Genomic DNA, 21763 nt, shown 5'->3' on the forward strand with positions numbered 1-21763 from the left:
CTTCTATTTTGAGAATTCCCTGGGGGAAGTAATACCATTGTCTCCCAAGGTTACCCAACTCACTGGGTCACATTACTTGCAGTTGGGTAGGTCTTTCCTGGGTTTTACTCAAACCCCCCTTGCTGCAGTCTGAGCTCATTGCACTCAGCAGAGATGGCGATGAGCCAACCACTATCTTCGGAATAACAACTCACCAGGGACTCAGGGCCGGAAGGTCATTCTGTCCCTCCAATACTGCACAGCCTTCCAGAGCACACCCAGGGCCTGAGGCAATGACGACAGAAACACCAAGGATGCAATGTAGGACCCTGGCAGGCAGTGACAGAAGGAAAAAAAAAAAAGCTCCAGACAATGATAATACAAACACACCGACAAAGAACGATGCACCCAAACAAACTCAGAGTCAGAGAGGGACAAGATGGCTCCCCTCAATTCGGGCGAGGCTGCGGAATTGCCAGACAGCACTTATCCGGGAAATATCCTAACTAGAAGCTTCTTCTGGCGCCGAGGCAATAGACTCGCCCCTCCACCCGGCCCTCAGAGCCCCCATCCCTACTCAAGTCAGAGTGGGAGCTCCCTCTGGAAAACGACTGGGGGCGAAGGGGGACAGCCACGCCCCCGCCCCCCAGGCACAGCGAAACCGCAGAGCCAGAGCACGCGGCCCCAGCCCGGCCCCTGCGGCGCCAACGGTCCGCCCCCTGACAGGCAGCAGCCAATGAGCGGCTCCTGCCGCCGGCCTTTAAGAACCGCGCGCACTCTCCCTGCAGCGGATGCTGCCGGCCTAGCACTCCAACGGAGTTTCCATGGAGACCGAGGCTGGGCCCCGGCGGCCTTTCGACGTTGCCATGGAGACAAGTCCCGGGCTAGGGCTCCGAAGCCCCGGCTCTCTGCTGGCTCAGAACCCCGCGGAGCCGCTGTGCGAGGCCGGAGCCGCGGTGGCGGCGGCACGCTGGGACCTGCAGAAACACTCTTTGCTCATCGTGATCGGCGATATCGGTACAGAGAATCAGCTGAGGGCCGTTCGGGCCCACCTTGAGCAAGGTGAGCTTGCTGTCCTGGCTGCGCTCGGGACATCCTCCATCCCGTGCTTCTCTGCCATGTGCATCCTCCATCCCTAGCGTGCACTTCCTGAGATCTGCGCACCCTGTTAATCTGAATCATCAGCCCCTGTCACCTGCATCTTCAGTGTCACGCGTTCATATCCTCCCAAGCTGCCAACATCTCACATCTCCATCCTTCCCGCACACCCCATGGCGTTCGCAGTCTCCCTGAGGCAGGCGGGAGCGTGGAGGAGGGGGGAGCTGGGCAGTGCCTGGGTGGGGGGCCCTCTGGTTACACCCCTCCCTCCCGCAGTGTCTTGGGCCAGAGGTCCTGAAAGTCGTCACCATCCCGTGGAGAGTCCATGTCCCTACCTTAGTTTCTTCTTTAGGGCGTCTGAACAGGAACAGGGTGCGTTTTGAACGCCGCAGACAAATCTCAAATATCCCAGTGCCAGCGGCCAACCTGAGAGAGTGACCTTCGTGGCCACAAGCTCCTCAGTCCTCCACTGCCTGTGGCGCAGTGCTGCGGAGCCACCTGCGGGTGGAAGCATGCCGCGGGGGAGTGGAGGCAAGGAGGGGGCCACAGAAGGAGAGTGTAGAATCCTACTTACCTGTATGGGGAAGGCAGTCCCTAGTATCTGGGAACGGGCCCTTGGGTGTCACTTCTGTCACAATTGGGCAACTGTGCAAGAAAATTCCTACATACAAACTCATTAATGACCAAATTTAGCCTAAACTCTGCACTTCTCCCTCTGGCTCACCAAAGCCCAAGAAAGGCACAGGATGGGAGCTAGACATAGGCACTAGCCACATTTCTTAAAGACATCATTGAGGCTGATCATGGCAGCCGTCCTTATCCCCTCCCTCTCCTTACCCCTTCTGTGAGCTTGGAAATGCTCCCACAAGTCCAATCCCTCTGACCTTATCTAGGTCCCTCTTTGTTTCTTTTTCTCTCACAGGGATTCTCTCCTGGAACATTGATTTATCATCCATTGACTTGAACCAACAATTGAGACTCTTCATTACCCGGCATCTAGCTCACTTCTCCTCAGAGGTCAAAGGTTAGGACCAGTGTCATTTGTCTCAGTCCTTTGGGTGAGGGCTGGTCACAGAAGAGCAGAAGTCCACTCTCCCTGGCAGAACTGGCCTTGTGGGAAGTTTGGGTCAGGGAGGGAGGGACTCCTGAGAGGAAAGTTGTAAAGCTCCTTAACTATCCCCACATACCCAGTACATTTCGCAGACAGATGGTATGATGGTGGAGGAAGCCTGGAGAACATAATTTCTACCTGAGAAGAGGGTGGGTTATGGACAGCCACTGACATGCAGTAAGGGAACGTGGTACCTCTTGAGTGATCAGTCATCTCCCAAGTAAAAATTCCTTTTTTTTGTTTGTTCCCCTTTCTGTATGCCCTGGCCTCCTTGCTTCCCTTTGCAGAGACCCTTGAACCTCCCACTCACCTTCCCAGATCCTTGCTTAGCAGTTTCCCTCAGGCTGCACAGGCTCCAGGTTTCAGGGTTTCTGCCTCCTCCCTTGGCTCAGTCAACAGATGTCCAGAGCAGAGCAGAAACCTTGTACCAAAGGCTGATGAGCCCATGAAATCCAGAGTAGAAGCAGGGTTTCCTGGATTTACTGCTGCAAGAACTAGTCATACTTTGAGGTTTGGCACTGAGATCAAAGTTCACAGGATGCAGCTTCCCATTCTGCTGTGTGGGAGAAATGGTCAGGAATTTGAGAAAATAATATTTTAGGAGTTATTATTCCACAACAATATCTGTGGGGAGACTGCAGAAAGCCCTACACCCCATTATAAAAGTGCTGGGCATCTGCTCATGTTATTGGTAAATGTTGACAAACCAATTCATACACCAGTGTCTTTACGGAATATAAATCCACCCAACTCAACAGTCACTGCCATCAAATGACTGAATTCGTATCTTATACAGATAATTCTCAATTATCCAGCATAATAGATAGTCACTTCCCTTCTTTTCCTGCTCCTCCTGCTAACTGCCACATGGCTGGTCATTTCCCTGATCACCTACTCCTCTGCTGCTCCTGGAGAGAGAAGACATGGTTAATATGACGAATGCTCCATTATCTTAGGAATATGTGCAGCATTTTTAAAATGTGAGTCTGGCATCTTCTTGATGTGACTGGCTTCCTATGAAGGTAACCAGTCACTGTTTTGAGACTGCCTTCTGTTTAGTATTACTCATTTCTTGGCTTCCTCTATTAGCTCTAATAATTTTAAAATCAACAGTTTTACCACTTGATTAATCCTAGGAGCTTTGGTGCAAGGCTGGATAAAGGGACGGCAGCATGAAATTAATGACTGAACTGAAGTTTGGGGAGTATCTGCTGATGTTATTAATTCACACTGAATTCTCCAACCTTGTCCTTTTGGACACGGATGTAAGAGTAGGATGCCTTCTGGAACGATGTAAGAATGAATAGAACTTAAACAAAAACACCTAGCCGTTCTTCAGATTAAGACTTGGGGATGCTTGGGAAAACACTTACAGGGAGATGCGTAGTTACTCTCAGGGACCTCTCAGAAAAAAGCACTGATATACAAGCACCTACTAGATCTTCTCAAGCAGAGTTTTACCATGGTGTTCTCAAGAGGCTTAGGGCCATTATACCCAAGATCAGGGCTTACTTTTGAGTTTTTTTATGTTTGGACATTTTCATGGTGGCCTGTGTATGTCCCGGGAGAATAGTGGAGAATTTCCTGGAAAACCCCACAAGGCCCAAGACAGCCACAGCCCCACCCCTGCTGGCTCCTCTTTCAGCTGTCCCCGCAAACAACAGCCCAGAGCAGCTGCAGACACTTCCCCTCCCTTCAGCCTCCATTAGTGGGGAGGCAAAGGGAACCAGGCTGCTGGGATGGGCTCAGTGGAATATGCTAGTACCTTATGATTTAATCCTTTCTGCCCACCCCATAGGCTGGGCCACCATCCCTCTCACTTCTCCTCAAGCCCTGGGCCAAAATGTTGAAAAGGAGGACAAAAATTTATCTTGCTATGATAGGGAGAGTGTAATCATTCCTGCCACCTGCCACTACCCCCTACACACACACACGCACGCACGCACGCGCGTGCGCACACACACACACACACACACACACACACACACACACAGAAAAGGAGGGGACCCTTTGATGGAGCGTCAGTGGCCCAGCTCCTTCTAGTGGTCAAATGTGGTAAAGGCTTTGTACCACTTTTGTCTCCAGTGGTGACTTGGAGCCTTCCTTTCTAACTCCTGCAAAAAAATCTGGAGCTTCTAAGCATTTTAAAACAAACCCAGAAACGACTAGAACAGTGGGAAACTGAGCTTAAATAACACTCTAATACTACTTCTACTATTGGGCACATATAAGAAAGGGAGAGGGCTTCATAATTTATAATTCATGATGGATATTCTAGGACTAAAAAAACACAGGCTGAAGGACCAGTTTGGAAGCCTTCTGTCTGACTCTGCATCACCACTGATGCACTCACTCAGGAAGTGTTAGTTCCTTTACTTCTGCAAACATGAAGACTATTGTGAATTAATACAACAGCTCATTGGCCCCTAGAACTGGGTTTTGCATTGCTGTCAGAAATAGGAAAGGAGGGACATGAAGAGTATTTTAAGTCCCTTCCTGCAGGCACCTCCCAGGCACCTGGGTTTACCTGGGAGCTAAGTTACTCTAGAGTTGAGATTCTGGTTTAGGATTTCCCTGATCACCTAGGTGACCTCTCATAAATCTTCCACAAAAGGGAGACAGACTTCCAGTGGTATTTGTGCATTGCAGGTTTAGGATTCTAGGAATGAAGGACTTTTTCATCTTTTATGTCATTCACTCCTCATAGCATTGTTGGAGGATGGTACTAATATTACACTCATTTTATAATTCAGGAAGCAAGCTTTCAGAGGGCTTAAGTGGCTTGTTGAAAAGCATGATTAGTAAAATGGTGGAGAGGGGTCTCAAATCCAGGACTTGCGATCTCACTTTGTGTCTGAGCTCAGGCCTCCCTCTCATCTTTGGCGTCTCACCATTTCATTGCAGCAGAGCCAAGGAACACAGCGGGTGGAGGTGTGGTTGTGGTGAGTGGCTGTTCAGAGGGTGAAGGCTGAAGGAAAACTCCACTGTGAGTTGGAACCTTGCCCAGGGTGTGGCCCTTGGGGGTAACAGCTGAGAATAAGGGTGGGCTCTGCGTTGGGCTGAGAAATGTTATTTTGTTCTCAAGCTACATATCTACTCAAGTTTCCCTCTTTGCACACTCCAGAAAGCTCCAGAAAGCAGGGAGGAGATGGAAGGTTTGAGGTGGGAGGAAATAAGAACTATGAAGTTGCAGAAAGGAGGTGTTTCCCCTTTGTGATGTTCAGAACTCAGCCTGGTTTGTGTTGTATATCTCTGTAGCTGGCCTCCTCTATCCAAGTGGGGCTGTTGCCATGTTGCTGCTTTGCATCCCCGGATCTCAGCAAGGATTCCTCCCCCTCTGGAGTCCCCCTCCCCCCCTTGCACTGGTGACTCAGCTCCTCCTCTCCTCCGGTGGCAGTTTAGGGGGGATGGGGATGCTGAGAGCACAGACTATTTTGGCTTCTCTGACCTTCAAAAGCTGCTCTTGGCAGCCAGGGGCAAGGGTGGGGCTGGTGCTGGGCTAAGAGTGGGTGGATGTCATTGTGAGGAAGGCAGTAGGAATCGGCCAGGACTGGGGAGGGATGATGGAAGGGAAGAGGGCAGGGGGACATGAGCATTGCCCCGTTGGAACTGAGTGCTGGAGCTCTCCAGGTCCTCTCTTTGAGTCCTAGAGCACGTGTCACCAAATCTGAGACAGGGGTAGAGACTAAGGGAAACAGGGCCAATGTTAGAAGGATTAAGATCCTATAAAATGGAGACATCAAAGAGACATAGCAAAGTGCAGAGACAAGGAGAACAGGGACCCAACACCCTACAAAGTCATTACAAGATCTTTTTAGTCCAAAGAGTACTTTCTGTGACATTTAATAATTGGCCTAGAGTAAGAAAATCTTGTACGCCTGGGGCCCTGGTGATTTTCCTTCATCCCTTTAACTATTTCACTGAAAGGCAGAAAGTGCCCTGAATCTTCAGAAAATGCCTCTTCATACCCAATGACCAAGAATCCCAAGTATCAGTGCCTGTGTGGTTGCTGTGCTGTGCTGCATCGGCACAGAATTGTATGCGGTCTTAGGGCCCCTGTGCCCCACCCCCGATGGGCTAGAGATGGACTAAGGACCATGTGTCCACTCCAGGATTTCAAACTACCCTCCAACCTAAAATGAGACTTATTTCTGCACTCCCACCCCATTTCTACAGCTGTGGCTCAGAAGCCAGCAGAGCTCAGCGCAACTCCCTCCCTTCAGTCGTCCCCAGCCTTCTCAAGTAGTCCCCCCTCACTCCTACCCCATGCTCTCAGGCCCCCAGCCTCTTTGTCTCCTGCTCCTCCAGGGATTGAAGGTCACTCCCTGAGTCTGAGGGGAGAGGCAGCAGATGGTTCCAGAGAGAAGGGGGGAGGGCCCAAGCAGCCCATACCTCCTACGTCCCCCCGGTATGCAGCACAGGACTTTGGTCTTTTGGCTGATGCTAAAAGAATATTTCTTAACTAAGCGGGGTTGGGGGAGAAGGGCCCTGTGGGCCATTGGAGACCACCCTGGCTCTGAGCTGCTAGACAACTCCTCAGGTCCCAGCCAAGCAGAAGCACCAGATCACTGACATTGTGAAGGCAAAGAAACAGTTAAGTCTCCAGTGCCTCGTCATGGACCAGCCCCTCTTCCCCGCCCTGGCGCCGCCCTCACCATCAAGCGCCCCCCCCCCCCACTCCCACCCCTAGTGCCGCAGACTCGTCCCCGAAGCTGCCGGCTGAGGCCGGAGCCACAGCCTCGATGAGGGTCTCTCTCCCACACCCCAGGGTAAGAACCGAACCGAACTAAAGGGCTTGGCGTGGGGCACGGGGGATGCTGTGATAGGGAGGTGGGATGCGGGTAATGGGAAGGGAGTTGATACCTCATCTGGTGTGTCTGGAACTAGCCCAGCGGGGTGGGCAGGGTGGGGGAACAGAGAGAGGAGATGAACTGGCTGTGGGGCCAGCCTGGACCCAGAACCAGGTGGAAGCCAATGGGGCCGGGGCCGGGACCGTGACAGGCCACCTCGCGGGCTGAGCTGGGCTGAGCTGAGCTGGGAGCCAGCCGCCTAGGGGCAGCCGCAGAGGGTGGTGTCACTGGCTCTGCCCCGAGGCCTGGGGCTCTGGTGGCGTTTGGGGGCTCTGTCTTTGGTGGGGGCAGAAGAATCTGAGGGAAAGGCGGATGTTATGGGAAGGCACCTGATGGGAGGGTCTCTGGGTGTCAGCTGCTAGATTGCTCAGCTGCTCTTATGCTGGGGGGTGAACGGGACTGCGAGTTTTTGCCAAGTATGGGAAGGTGGGGACACTATGGAAAAGAAGGAAGGAAAGGGTCATTAAGACGTGGCATGCGACTCCTCACAGACCAAAACCTATTTGCAGCGTGCTCCCCACACCCATTCCCTGCGACGAGCTTGAAACTTGGGCTGTGAGCCCCCCTTTCTGGCTCCCTCCGGGGATGGAGAGGCCGCTCCGGAGATTGAAAGCACTCCCTCCGCAGCAGCTGCCCCGCATTCCCCGTCCTGTCAACCCCACAGGTTCCCAGTCACAGCCTCCCACCCCACCTCATCTCTGCTTCCCTTCCCAAGATGGGGGCTCTGAACAGAGAAGCCAGTTCCTTCTCCCTCTCTGCGTCCCCCCGCTCCCCGCCCCCCGTGTAGAGGCAGCCAAGAAAATGACTTGTCATGCTGGTGGGGGGGGTGGGGGTGGGGGCGGAGCTGGAGCCTGAGCTCAGCGCGCACACTCACACTCGCGCACACACTGCGGCAGTCTGCAGCTGCCCGGGCGCCCCCCCCCTCCCCGGCCGCCTCCCTGCGGAGACACCTGCCCTCCCGCCCGCTCAGCCTCAGCACCCGCAGCCCACCCCCCAGCCCCATCTCTGGCAAAGGGACGGGCCCCTGCCTCACCAGGTGTCCTCTCCGAAGAAGGAGGGAAGACAAGTCAATTGCCTCCAGTGGGATCGCGGGTGGTGGGGGGGTGTAGAAGAGAGAAACAGGGCTTTCCGCCAGGCCTGAAAAGGAGGAGCACAAGGTGTAAACCGTGTAGTTGCCAGTCACAGCCTGAGAGCACATGGGTGAGGGGCAGGGTCTTGCGCCAAGGCAAGTACTGGGATCAGAGAGGTCTATGGTTATAAGCCAGTCTAGGGGACTGCAGGGAATGGTAGACTGGGGAAGGCAGGTAGTAGATAGAAAGCAAATCCATCCGTGCCCCCGATCTTTCTCTTTCTGGCCCTCCTAGTTCAAATGTGTGACCTTGTGTGTTCGTGGTGCGTGTGGCGGGTGGGTGTGGGGGGAGAGGAACTGCCCTTCTAAGCTAAACTGCTTAGAGCTAGCCTAGGGCCAGCGGCTCCCCGAACCGTGGTGTATCCCTCATCCCTCACCTGCCCAAGCCCTGCCCGTGCGTGTCTCTGAGGTGCTTCTCATCCTCTGAACCGACCTCAAAGTGTCCCTCAACTCCCAAGTTAATAGAAAAGAACGCTTGAACTCCTCATGGGCCCCACCTACCCTGTGCGGGGCTTGTTCTTCTGACACCATCCCTAGTTCATTTCCCCCGCAGCTGCAACTGCAGCCCGGTGCTGCCAGATCTGCCTGATCCTGGCACCATCGCTCTTCCGCTTAACAAAGGCCCTGGCCCCAGGGTCCTCTTGTCTGAGCCCCAGAAAGAGGAGAGAGCGCTGGGTCACAGAAGAGGGTCTGGGGGACAGGTTATGTGTCCTCCCACCAATATCCTCCAGACAGCCCACTCCCCAGACCATCTGCTCAACTCCATGTTTGTAAGGTAAATCCACTGTGTGCTGCAGTTGGTAAGGGCAGGAGCGGGATGGCAGCATCCTTCTTCAGGATCTCCTGTCTAACCTGGCGCTTTTTTTCTTTGCTGCATTGCTTGGTGTTTCATGTGAGCCTGGATAAGGGAAGTAGAGAGGGGATGGTGTATTATGTTCCTCCATAGCCTGGGGAATACTCTGAACCTCTCCTGCCTTATCTGTTTCTTGTTTGTGAATCCCAGACTCCCCTCTCCATGACAGAAGGCCCACAGGAGAGGTGCAAGGATGAGAGGAGAAACTGTTTGAAAGGGATGGGTTGTGGGGAGTGAACCAGGTCTTTCTGGAGCCTGGGGACATGAAGGTGAGGTGGGATGGGGAGCTGTGAAACCTTTGGTGGTGGAAACAGTATGATTGTGTGCATGTTTGTGAGTGCAGGCTCGGCCTCTGAGGAACCAGAGCACAGAACAAGAGGTCCTATTTCTCCTCTGCATTGTAACCAACCCCCAAGGGTTTAGATAGCATAGACTTTCTGAGTCTTTTCGAATGGGACTTCTGGCCTTGGATGGGTGTTTGAAAGGAGGATGAGGAGTCTGTACTCACTGCACAGAAGCACCCATCTCCTTATTTCCAGGCACTCTGGCAAGAAAGCCCAGGGCAGAGGCAAGCTAGTGAGGACAGAGCTGAGTGAGGACCATCCTCCGAGAGGCCCTCCCTTCAGCTGAGCCCCGCCCCCCCATCCCCAGGCAGCACCAGGAGCTTAGTGCTCGAGAGGGACAGACAGGGACAAAAGGTTCTTGTCTCCAGGGCAGTCTGAGGCGGGAGTTCCAGGCAGAGGGGGTGGCAGATGAAGGGAGGGAGAAGACAGCCATTGTGGGAGAGGGGAGGAGGAAACCCTGAAAGGGAAGGGCTGCAGGAGCCAGTCCCTAGACCTTACTCAGCAGTAGCCAGAGTGGCAGGATCTCAGGATAAGCAGGCTCCTCTTTCCCCTAAGCCCTATTTTCTGACAGTGCATTCTTTCCTCTCCTGCCCTACACAATGCCTCTCCATTTTAGTCTATACCCACTTCCTTCAGTACAAATTCCTGCATCTCTCCCTCAGGCCAGAGGACCCTCTGCCACCAGAGTGAGATCCTAGAGACCATCGTCCTGGTAAACCCCAGTGCCGACAGCATCAGCTCTGAGGTAAGGCCAGGGCCTGTGCTTTGCCACAAGGGCCTGTTGAAAGTGCCATAACCCACCCTTGCCAGTGCTACTGCTGTAAGGCCAGGAATTCCCGGACTTGGCTTTGAGCCATCCTCTCTCTGCCATCTAAGCTGCCTCACAATCCCAGCCCCATCCTGGAGGTGCTGTGGGGCTACCAGTGGGGAGCGTGTCCTTGCAGAACTGAGGGGGACCAGGAACATTCTGTGCCCTTCCCTGGGCTTCCTCTCTCTGTGACCAGTCCTCTCCTTCCACTCTAGGTTCACCACCTCCTTAGCAGCCCATCAGCTCACAAACTACTGATCTTGAGTGGGCAAAGTTTAGAGCCTGGGGGAGACCTCATCCTACAGAGTGGCACCTACTCCTATCAAAACTTTGCCCAGGTCCTTCAAAACCCAGAGGTAAGTTCTATGTCTGAGTGTCTAGGAGGAACAGAACATGGGGTAGGACTAGAGCTGTGGGGAGGGATCCAAGGAAGGGAAAATCCCACATTCCTTGACCACCAGGGATGCTGGCAGAATGGTAGGAGATCACCTCAGAGAGAGATGGAGATTAGCAGATTGAGTCTGAGTTGGCTTGCGATAACCCCAATGACCTGATCAGCCTTCTATCTCCCCTTCATCTAGATTGCCCAATTGCTCAGCAATAGAGACCCTGGGATCCAGGCTTTCCTCACTGTGTCCTGCTTAGGGGAGGGTGATTGGAGCCACCTGGGACTATCCAGTTCCCAAGAGACCCTGCACCTCCGGCTAAACCCTGAGCCCATGCTGCCCACCATGGATGGCGTGGCTGAGTTCTCCGAGTACGTCTCTGAGACCGTGGATGTGCCATCCCCCTTTGACCTGCTGGAGCCCCCCACCTCAGGGGGCTTCCTCAAGCTCTCCAAGCCATGCTGCTACATCTTCCCTGGCGGCCGCGGGGACTCTGCCCTCTTTGCCGTTAATGGTTTCAACATCCTGGTGGATGGTGGCTCTGATCGCAAGTCCTGCTTCTGGAAGCTGGTGCGGCACCTGGACCGCATTGACTCCGTGCTGCTCACACACATCGGGGCAGACAACCTGCCAGGCATCAACGGACTCCTGCAGCGCAAAGTGGCAGAACTGGAGGAGGAGCAGTCCCAGGGATCTAGCAGCTACAGTGACTGGGTGAAGAACCTCATCTCCCCCGAGCTTGGAGTCGTCTTCTTCAACGTGCCCGATAAGCTGCGGCTGCCTGATGCCTCGCGGAAGGCCAAGCGCAGCATTGAGGAGGCCTGCCTCACTCTGCAGCACTTAAACCGCCTAGGCATCCAGGCCGAGCCCCTCTACCGTGTGGTCAGCAACACCATCGAGCCGCTGACCCTCTTCCACAAGATGGGTGTGGGCCGCCTGGACATGTACGTCCTCAACCCTGTCAAGGATAGCAAGGAGATGCAGTTCCTCATGCAAAAGTGGGCAGGCAACAGTAAAGCTAAGACAGGCATTGTGCTGGCTAGTGGGAAGGAGGCTGAGATCTCAGTGCCCTACCTGACCTCCATCACTGCTCTGGTGGTCTGGCTACCAGCCAACCCCACTGAGAAGATTGTGCGCGTGCTTTTTCCAGGGAATGCTCCCCAGAACAAGATCTTGGAGGGCCTGGAAAAGCTTCGACACCTGGACTTCTTGCGCTACCCCGTGGCCACGCAGAAGGAGCTGGCCACTGGGGCTGTGCCTGCCAACCTCAAACCCAGCAAAATCAAACAGCGGGCTGATAGCAAGGAGAGCCTCAAGGCCACAACCAAGACAGCCGTGGGCAAGCTGGCCAAACGGGAGGAGGTGGCCGAAGAGGGAGCCAAGGAGGCCCGCTCAGAACTGGCCAAGGAGTTAGCCAAGACAGAGAAGAAGGTAAAGGAGTCATCTGAGAAGCCCCCAGAGAAGCCTGCCAAGCCTGAGAGGGTGAGGACAGAGTCGAGTGAGGCACTGAAGGCAGAGAAGCGAAAGCTGATCAAAGACAAGGTGGGGAAGAAGCACCTGAAAGAAAAGATATCAAAGCTGGAAGAGAAAAAAGACAAAGAGAAGAAAGAGATCAAGAAGGAGAGGAAGGAGCTCAAGAAGGATGAAGGAAGGAAGGAGGAAAAGAAGGATGCCAAGAAGGAGGAGAAGAGGAAAGATACCAAACCTGAGGTCAAAAAGATTTCCAAGCCAGACCTGAAGCCCTTTACCCCTGAGGTACGTAAGACCCTCTACAAAGCCAAGGCCCCCGGCAGAGTCAAGATGGAGAAGAGCCGGGCTGCCCGTGGGGAGAAGGAGCTGTCCTCTGAGCCCCGGACACCCCCAGCCCAAAAGGGGGCTGCACCATTCCCAACAAGGGAGCTGGCCTTGTCTTCACCAGAGGATCTCACACAGGACTTCGAGGAGTTGAAGCGTGAGGAGACGGGGTTGCTGGCTGAACAAAGGGACACAGGACTAGGAGAGAAACCACTCCCCCCAGACACTGCAGAGGAGGGACTCCCAAGCACAGTGGCCCCGGGGGCACCACCCTCTGTCCCAGGGCTGGAACCAGAAGAGCCTGTGATAAAGGAGAAAGAGGCTGTCCCAGACATCCCTGAGGAACAAGGCAGCAAGGACAGAGGCCCAGACTCTGGGGCTGAAACAGAGAAAGAGAGAGCCCCCTGGGAGGATAAAAAGGCAAAGGAATCAGAGGGGCTCCCCAACAGAAAAGAAGCCAGAGAGGAAAGTCAACCTGAGGTAAAGGAGGATGTGATAGAGAAGGCTGAGTTAGAGGAAATGGAGGAGCTGCACCCTTCAGATGAGGAGGAAGAGGAAGAGACAAAGGCTGAGGGTTTTTACCAAAAACATATGCAAGAAGCCTTGCAGGTAACGCCAAGGGGCAGGGAGGCTCTCGGGGGCCAGGAACTAGGACTCCAAGGCAAGGCCCCTGAGAAGGAGACCTCGTCATTCCTAAGTAGCCTGGCCACCCCTGCAGGAGCCACTGAGCACGTCTCTTACATCCAGGACGAGACAATCCCTGGCTACTCAGAGACCGAGCAGACTATCTCAGATGAGGAGATCCATGATGAGCCGGAGGAGCGTGCAGCTCCACCTAGATTTCCTACAGGTACCTATGACCTCCCTGGGCCTGAAGGTCCTGGCCCCTTTGAGGCTAGCCAGCCTGCAGACATTGCTGTTCCCACCACCCCCAGCAAAGGCTATGGAGCGCCAGAGTCGGAACTCACCTACCCCCCCAACATGGTGGCCGCCCCTCTGGCTGAAGAGGAGCATGTGTCCTCGGCCACCTCAATCACTGAGTGTGACAAGCTTTCTTCCTTTGCCACATCCGTGGCTGAGGACCAGTCCGTGGCTTCACTCACAGCTCCCCAGACAGAGGAGACAGGTAAGAGCTCCCTGCTGCTTGACACAGTCACAAGCATCCCCTCCTCCCACACGGAAGCCACTCAGGGCCTGGACTACGTGCCATCAGCTGGTACCATCTCACCCACCTCCTCACTGGAAGAAGACAAAGGTTTCAAATCACCACCCTGTGAGGAGTTCTCCGTGACTGGGGAGTCAGAGAAGAGAGGAGAGATTGTACAGAGAGGCTTGTCTGGAGAGAGAGCCGTGGAAGAGGAAGAGGAGGAGACCACAAATGTACAGATGTCTGAGAAACTTCACGATCAGTATGAACCCCTGATGTTTGCTGCCCCTGGCCACACCCTACATCCCGGGGAACCAGCCGTTGGAGAAGCGGAGGAGCGCTGCCTCAGCCCAGATGACAGCACAGTGAAGATGGCCTCTCCCCCACCATCTGGCCCACCCAGTGCCACCCACACGCCCTTTCATCAGTCCCCAGTGGAAGAAAAGTCTGAGCCCCAAGACTTTCAGGAAGCAGACTCCTGGGGAGATACTAAGCATACACCAGGTGTGGGCAAGGAAGATGCTGCAGAAGGGACAGTCAAGCCGGGGCCTGAAGAGGGCACACCAGAGGAGGAGGGAACGTTGCCTCCTCCCAGGAGCCCCCAGGCCCAGGAAGCACCCATCAGCATTGTTGGAGGACATGCAGGCTGTACCGTCCCACTGCTGCCAGAAGAGGACAAAGCAATAGTCTTTGAGACTGTGGAGGCGGGAGAGCCCACAGGGCCAATTCTGGAAACAGAAGCCCTTCCCAGAGATTTGAGAACATCACACCAAGAACCTGGTGAACCACAGAAAGATGAGGTGCTCCGGTTTCCTGACCGAGGCCTCTCCCCTGAAGAGGTGGAGTCCCCCTCTGTCCTCAGTGTGGTCTCCCCAGACACTGCCAAGCAAGAAGCCGTCCCTAGGTCTCCCTGTGGCCTGACAGAGCAGCACCTACACAAAGACCTTTGGCCACAGGTATCTCCAGAAGACACCCGGTCGCTTTCTCTCTCAGAAGAGAGTCCCAGCAAGGAGACCTCTCTGGATATCTCTTCTAAGCAGCTGTCTCCAGAAAGCCTTGGCACCCTCCAGTTTGGGGAACTAACCCTTGGAAAGGAAGAAAAAGGGCCTCTGATGCAGACTGAGGACACCTCTCACCGCCTAGCCCCTGTGTCTGTTCCAGAAGCCCGTGCAGCCACAGTGTCACCTCCCACAGATGGGACCAGTGGATATGCTGCACAGGCAGACGTCACAGATGACAGCCCTGACGGAAAATTACCTGCCAGCTCCTTCTCTCACTCTACACTGTTGGGAGATGGGAAGCAGTCACCTGGAATGATCACAATCCCTGGTGAACACATTCTGACACCTGATAGCTCCCTCACCAAGAGTCCTGAGTCCTTGCTGAGCCCTGCCATGGAGGATATTGCCATGGAGTGGGAAGATAAAGTTCCAGAGTTGAAAGACGGACCCCCAGAGCAGAAGGAGAAGGGACCTGAGCCAAAGGATGAAGTCCTACAGCAGAAGGACAAAAGTCTGGAGCAGAAGGATACTGTCACAGAGCAGAAGGGTACAGCCATCTATCGCAAAGATGAGGCTCTGGAAGAAAAGGACAAGGCTGTGGAACAGCAGGATAAGGCTTTGGAACAAAAAGGCAGAGACTTAGAGCATAGGGACACAGCCCTGGAACAAAAGGACAAGGCCCTGGAAGGAAAAGACAAAGACTTAGAACCTAAAGACAGAGACTTAGAACCAAAAGACAAGACCTTGGAACAGGAGGACAAGGTCCCAGGAGAGAAAGATGAAATCTTAGAACAAAAAGTCAGAGACTCTGAACATAAAGACAAGGTTCCAGAGGACAAGGTCCCTGAACTGAAGGGCAAGGCCTTAGAACAGAAAGATGAAGCCCCTGAGCAGGACAAGGCCCCGGAACAGAAGGACAAGGCCTTGGAAAAGAAGGACCAGGCTTTAGAACAAAAATACTTGGCCCTAGAACAGAAGGGTGAAGCTCTGGAACAAAACATTTGTCCAAAGGCTGTTGAACGAAAAGACAAGATTCTGGAAGAGAAGGACAAAACTCAGGAGCAGGAGAGTCCTGTACAGGAGGATAAAACCATGACACTAAAGGAGAAGATCCTAGAGGAAAAATCTCCAGAAAAAGTCAAGGCTGTGGGACAGAAGGAAGAAGCTCTGCTGGAGAAGACCAAAGCTCTGGGGCTGGAAGAGAGCCCAGTGCAGGAGGACAAGGCCCGGGAGCAGGACGAGAAGTACTGGAAGGAGCAGGACGTGGTCCAGGAGTGGCAAGAAACATCTCCAGCCAGAGGAGAGCCAGCTGGAGAACAGAAGGAGCCTGCCCGGACATGGGAGGACACATCTCCTGAGCAGGAGGACAGGTACTGGAGGGGCAGAGAGGATGTGGTCCTGGAACAGGACACATACTGGAGGGAGCTGAGCTGTGAGCGGAAGGTCTGGTTCCCTCATGAGCTGGGTGGCCAGGGGGCCCGGCCACGGTTCACAGAAGAGCGGGAGAGCACTTTCCTCGATGAGGGGCCGGATGATGAGCAGGAAGTGCCCCCCTTGGAGCCTACACCCAAGAGTCCCTGGGCCTCAGACTTTAAGGGCTTCCAGGAGCCCTCACCACAGAAGGAGCTGGAGGTGGAGCGCTGGCTTGCTGAGTCACCAGTTGGGCTGCCACCAGAGGAAGAGGACAAGCTGACTCGCTCCCCTTTTGAGATCATCTCTCCTCCGGCCTCCCCACCTGAGATGGTTGGACAGAGGGTTCCGCTGGCCACAGGACAAGAGAGCCCTATCCCAGATCCTAAGCCCATGCCACCCATGAGGAATGAGCCCACCACCCCGTCATGGCTGGCTGACATCCCACCATGGGTGCCCAAGGACAGACCCCTGCCCCCTGCACCCCTGTCCCCAGCTCCAGCTCCCCCAACACCTGCCCCACAGCCACTCACTCCTGCGCCCTTCTCTTGGGACACAGCCGAGTATGACAGTGTGGTGGCTGCAGTGCAGGAGGGGGCAGCTGAGTTGGAAGGCGGGCCGTACTCCCCCCTAGGGAAGGACTACCGCAAGGCTGAAGGGGAAAGGGAAGAAGAAGGTGGGGTTGGGGTTCCTGACAGCAGCCCCCTCAGGTCAAAGGTCCCAGAGGCCAGCGCTAGCCATGCCTCTAAGGAGCCCGAGCAGACGGAGCCAGAGCAGAGAGAGCCCACACCCTATCCCGATGAGCGAAGCTTCCAGTATGCAGACATCTATGAGCAGATGATGCTCACTGGGCTGGGCCCTGCATGCCCCACTAGAGAGCCTCCACTTGGAGCAGCTGGGGATTGGCCCCCACATATCTCAACCAAGGAGGAGGCTGCTGGCCAATGCACATCTGCAGAGAAGGAGCTTTCGTCTCCTGTCTCACCCCATCACCTCCAATTCGACACTCCAACCTTCAGCTATGCAGCTCTGGCGGGACCCACCGTACCCCCCAAGCAGGAGCCTGAGCCAGGGCCAAGCGTGGATCCCAGCCTCACCCCACCTGCAATACCCCCCCGTGCTCCTATCCCCCAGAGCAAAGGCCCAAGCCCCCCACTTAATGGTAACATCCTGAGCCATAGCCCAGGTAGGAGAACCCCATCCCCCAAGGAACCAGGCCGTGGTCACTGGGATGACAGCACAAGTGACTTGGAGCTGGAGAAGGGGGCTCGGGAGCAGCCTGAGAAAGAGGCCCAGCCCCCAAGTACCCCGCAACCCATGCCTGCAGGCCCCTCCGCCCTGTGGCCTGAAAGTGAGGCACATACCAGCCCTTCCTTGGACTCCCACCTGGGTCCTGCCCGACCCAGCCTGGACTTCCCTGCATCAGCCTTTGGCTTCTCCTCATTGCAGCCAGCTCCTCCACAGCTGCCCTCTCCAGCAGAACCCCGCTCAGCACCCTGTGGGTCCCTTGCCTTCTCTGGTGACCGAGCTTTGGCTCTGGCCCCAGGGCCCCCCACCAGAGCCCGGCATGATGAGTACCTAGAAGTAACCAAGGCCCCCAGCCTGGACTCTTCACTGCCCCAGCTCCCATCACCCAGCTCTCCCGGGGCCCCTCTCTCCAGTCTTCCGCGACCTGCCTCACCAGCCCTATCTGAAGGCTCCTCTTCTGAGGCCACCACACCTGTGATGTCGAGTGTGGCTGAGTGCTTCCCTCCCAGCCTGGAGGCTGCAGAACAAGGGTCTGTAGAGCTGGTCCCAGGAATGGAACCAGCTGCCCACGGCCTCTGGGACCTCACTTCTCTGAGCCCAGCACCTCCAGCTTCACTGGGCCTGGCCCCAGCTCTGGCTCCAAGCCTGCCTGGAGACATGGATGAGGGCACCCTGCCCTGCCGCCTGGAGTGCTCAGGGGGAGCCACCAAGAAGCCAAGCCCCTTACAGGGCCCCTCCAGGGATCGTGCCACCAATGGCCCAACTGAAACCAGCCCCAAGCCCCCAGGCCCTGCCCCAGCTGAGGCTGAGAAAGGAAAGGCTGAGGCCTGTCCCGCCTGGGAACGTGGGGCCTGGCCTGAGGGAGCCGAGAGGAGCTCCAGGCCTGACACACTGCTCTCCCCTGAGCAGCCACTGTGCCCTGGAGGGGCCTCTGGAGACCAACCTAGAAGTGTCTCCCCTGAGATGGAGGCTGGGCCCCAGGGATGTGCTGCTGAGCCCCGGCCGCATCGTGGGGAGCTCTCTCCATCCTTCCTGAACCCACCTCTGCCTCAATCCACGGATGACAGTGACCTCTTAACTGAGGAAGCTCGGCTGGTAGGGAGAGGGGGGCGGCGTCGGGCGGGGGCTGCAGGGGCCACAGGGGGCCCCTGCCCCGTGGCAGATGAGACACCCCCGACGTCAGTCAGCGACTCAGGCTCCTCGCAGTCAGATTCTGACGTTCCACCAGAAACTGAGGAGTGTCCATCCATCACAGCTGAGGCAGCCCTCGACTCAGATGAAGATGGGGACTTCCTGCCTGTGGACAAAGCTGGTGGGTTTAGTGGGACTCACCATCCCAGGCCTGGCCATGACCCACCCCCTATCCCCCAGCCAGACCCTCGCCCATCCCCTCCCCGCCCTGACGTGTGCATGGCTGACCCCGAGGGGCTCAGCTCAGAGTCTGGAAGGGTAGAGAGGCTACGGGAGAAGGAGAAGACACAGGGGAGAGTCGGCCGCAGGGCCACAGGCAGGGCCAAGCCAGCGTCTCCTGCCCAGCGTCTGGATCTTCGGGGAAAACGCTCACCCACTCCTGGTAAAGGGACTGCAGATCGAGCATCCCGGGTGCCACCCCGACCACGCAGCACTCCAAGCCAGGTCACCCCAGCAGAGGAAAAGGATGGACACAGCCCCATGTCCAAAGGCCTAATCAATGGACTCAAGGCAGGACCAAGTAAGTATAACATGGAAAGTGGGAGAGATTGTGGTTTGGGGCTGGGTGTGGCTGGTCAAGGGCTCCAGTGGAAGAGAGGGAGGGTGGGAGGGAAGAAGAAGGTTGCCAAAAGAGTTCTACTTTCCCTCTACAATGAGTCCTGTGTTGTCTCTACAGCGGCCTTGGGTTCCAAGGGCAGCTCTGGCCCCCCTGTATATGTGGATCTTGCCTATATCCCGAATCATTGCAGTGGCAAGACTGCTGACCTTGACTTCTTCCGACGAGTGCGTGCATCCTACTATGTGGTCAGTGGGAATGACCCTGCCAATGGCGAGCCGAGCCGGGCTGTGCTGGACGCCCTGCTGGAGGGCAAGGCCCAGTGGGGGGAGAATCTTCAGGTGAGTGGCAAGAAGCACCAAGGAGGTAGTCTGGTCAAACTTTACTCAGAGGCAGCAATGGAACACAGTCTCTATTTATAAAAGGACTGAGGGGCACTTCCCTGGCGGTCCAGTGGTTAAGACTCTGCGCTTCCACTGCAGGGGGCGCAGGTTTGATCCCTGGTCGGGGAACTGACATCCTGCATGTCGCGCAGCGCGGCCAGAAAAATAAATAAAACATAATAAAATACAAGGACTGAGTTCTTTCTCCGGGAGTGGGACTACATCCTGGACCATCAGGTGCCCCATCCCCTGGCTTCACATCCTCACCTCAGGCATGTCTTGTCTCCCACCTAGGTAACTCTGATCCCTACTCACGACACGGAGGTGACTCGTGAGTGGTACCAGCAGACTCATGAGCAGCAGCAACAACTGAACGTTCTGGTCCTGGCGAGCAGCAGCACCGTGGTCATGCAGGATGAGTCCTTCCCAGCCTGCAAGATTGAGTTCTGAAAGAACCACTCTCCCTTCCCCAAGGATCTGCTCCCACAACCCCCTTAGAGAATGGCTGATGCTGAGTCCTTTGGGGTTGAGGGACATGGGAGTTGAGGGGGGCGAGGGGGACAGGATGTCTAGTGGGAACTTAGGCTGGGCTAAACGGGAGGGGTTGTGCCCCCCCTTCATCCATGCCTGAAAGGAGTCTCAAAACCAAAGGTAACAGGATTAGGATAGGGGGAGGGTGCAAAATTAGGATACAAGGTCATCTGATGCCTGAGAACCCTGGAGTGACACCCTCTCTTAGCACTCCCTAATGCTGGTGTTGGGTGGGGAGTGAGGATGGATAGAGAGCAACCTCCTCCCTCATGGAGGGAGATCATATCCCCAACCCCAAGGACCTCTTTATCTTAATCTATGTATTTAGCATCCCAAGGAAGGATTTCCAATAGTAATTTATGTGACCTGGGGGCAGGATACTGTCAGTGAGGTTGCCAGAGCTGCATCCTTTCCTCCATCTCCCATTCCCTTCCCCACCAGAGTCTGGGTCCCAGCAGGGTTCTGGGGGTATGCTGCTGCTACACTGTCCCACTGCTTCTCTCCGTATCTGAATGTTTCAATCCAAAACTTGAAGCTTTTTTGACCAACAGATTGGTGAGAGAAGAAAGGAGCTTATCCTCCCGGCCCCTGCTTCATACCATTCACATCCCAGAGCTGTGCCCAGACCAGGCCTACTGGGCAGCACAAAGGAGCAAGGAGAGCCCAGCCCCAATCGCAGACTTCTTCCAAGCTCCCTGACCTTATGAAGTTTTCACCCACCCATTCCAACTCTCCTGATCCCTTCTCATACCTGCTTGGCTTATCTGCATGTGGTCCCCTGCTGTGGCCTGGTGTGTAATGGGTTAAAAAGCCACTGCCTGACATCCTAACATTTGACACCCCAGCAACGTGTGACTCCCCCAACATTCCACTATGCCATCCTGCAGCTGAAATGGGAACGCTGGCTACTTTTCCAGACCCAGACTCTTGGACAGAGGATCGGGGAGGTGGAGGCCATGCCAGAGGACTTGGGGAAAATGAGAGGGAGGAAGGAAAGAGGGAGAGGAAGCTGAGCTAGGTCTTAACTCCTACTGAGTGAGATGAAAACAGGCCGAAAATACCACCCCAGGAGAGGACCTCACCCCAAGCAAGCCAATAAGCAGCCCTGCCAGACGACTGCGGGACTGAGAAATCCAGACGCTCTTCAGGGCTCAGCTTCTCTGCCAAATGACTGTGGAAACCAAAACGAGACCACCTGTGTTCTTCCTAGCTCCCACCCTCTCGTGCTGCTGTGCTCTGCTCCCTCCCACACGTCCCTGCTACAGTTCCCAGCTGCTGTGACGGAGCCACCTCCAACTCTAACAATAAATCAAGTTCATTACAGACGCCGTAGTGCTGCTTAGGCCTTTTCTGACTCCACACGTTGCTTAGTTGCTGGGCCCTGGCTTCTAACTCTGCTTCTACCAGCATGGTCATTTATCTTGATGCCTTTGATGACTGGAAGCAGCTCCAGGACCCAGGGAAGCCAGAGAATATAGGGCGGGTGAAGGGAGAAAAAGTTATGGGAAGCCAGCATTATTTCTGAAAATAGGTGAGAATGCCCAAGTATGGGTAATAGGAACTGAGAATGCCCAAGTATGGGTAATACATTTGGTTTTGGGGAGGAAAGAAAGGCAGGGGGCCTCCTGGGAAGGGGATCTGCATACCATGGGGTCAAGAGCTAAGGACCGAATAACCAGCATCAGATACCTTGCGTAGGAGAACACCAAAGAGGTAAGGAATTGAGGGGCCCTAAGAGATCCAGAGGCTATTGAGGTTGTAAACAGCTTTCACCTGTGCAGTCAGGCTTTCCATGAAATATTATAAAATGTTGGATTTTCCTCTGCAGTGAAACCCTTTATAGTCCTGGGTATGTCAGGAAAGGCCAAGTTGTGAATGTGAATACATGCGGAGGGGGATATTCCAGCCCCCCTAGTGTTCTAGGCTTTCCCAGTGTAAAGACAT

The 21763-nt window shown here is 55.1% G+C and overlaps 1 protein-coding gene across 1 annotated transcript; it reads left to right on the forward strand.

Moving 5' to 3' along the window:
- The first annotated feature begins 803 nt into the window (after nt 1–803).
- On the forward strand, nt 804–19738 carry MAP1A (microtubule associated protein 1A). Its single transcript, XM_065871439.1, has 7 exons — nt 804–1041; nt 2000–2101; nt 10027–10109; nt 10388–10528; nt 10754–18869; nt 19026–19246; nt 19583–19738. Exons 1-7 carry the CDS (start codon nt 804–806, stop codon nt 19736–19738), a joined length of 9057 nt encoding a protein of 3018 aa, XP_065727511.1.
- The last annotated feature ends 2025 nt before the right edge of the window (nt 19739–21763 follow it).

This window comes from Phocoena phocoena, chromosome 2 (assembly GCF_963924675.1).
Source record: "Phocoena phocoena chromosome 2, mPhoPho1.1, whole genome shotgun sequence".
Taxonomy (NCBI): domain Eukaryota; kingdom Metazoa; phylum Chordata; class Mammalia; order Artiodactyla; family Phocoenidae; genus Phocoena; species Phocoena phocoena.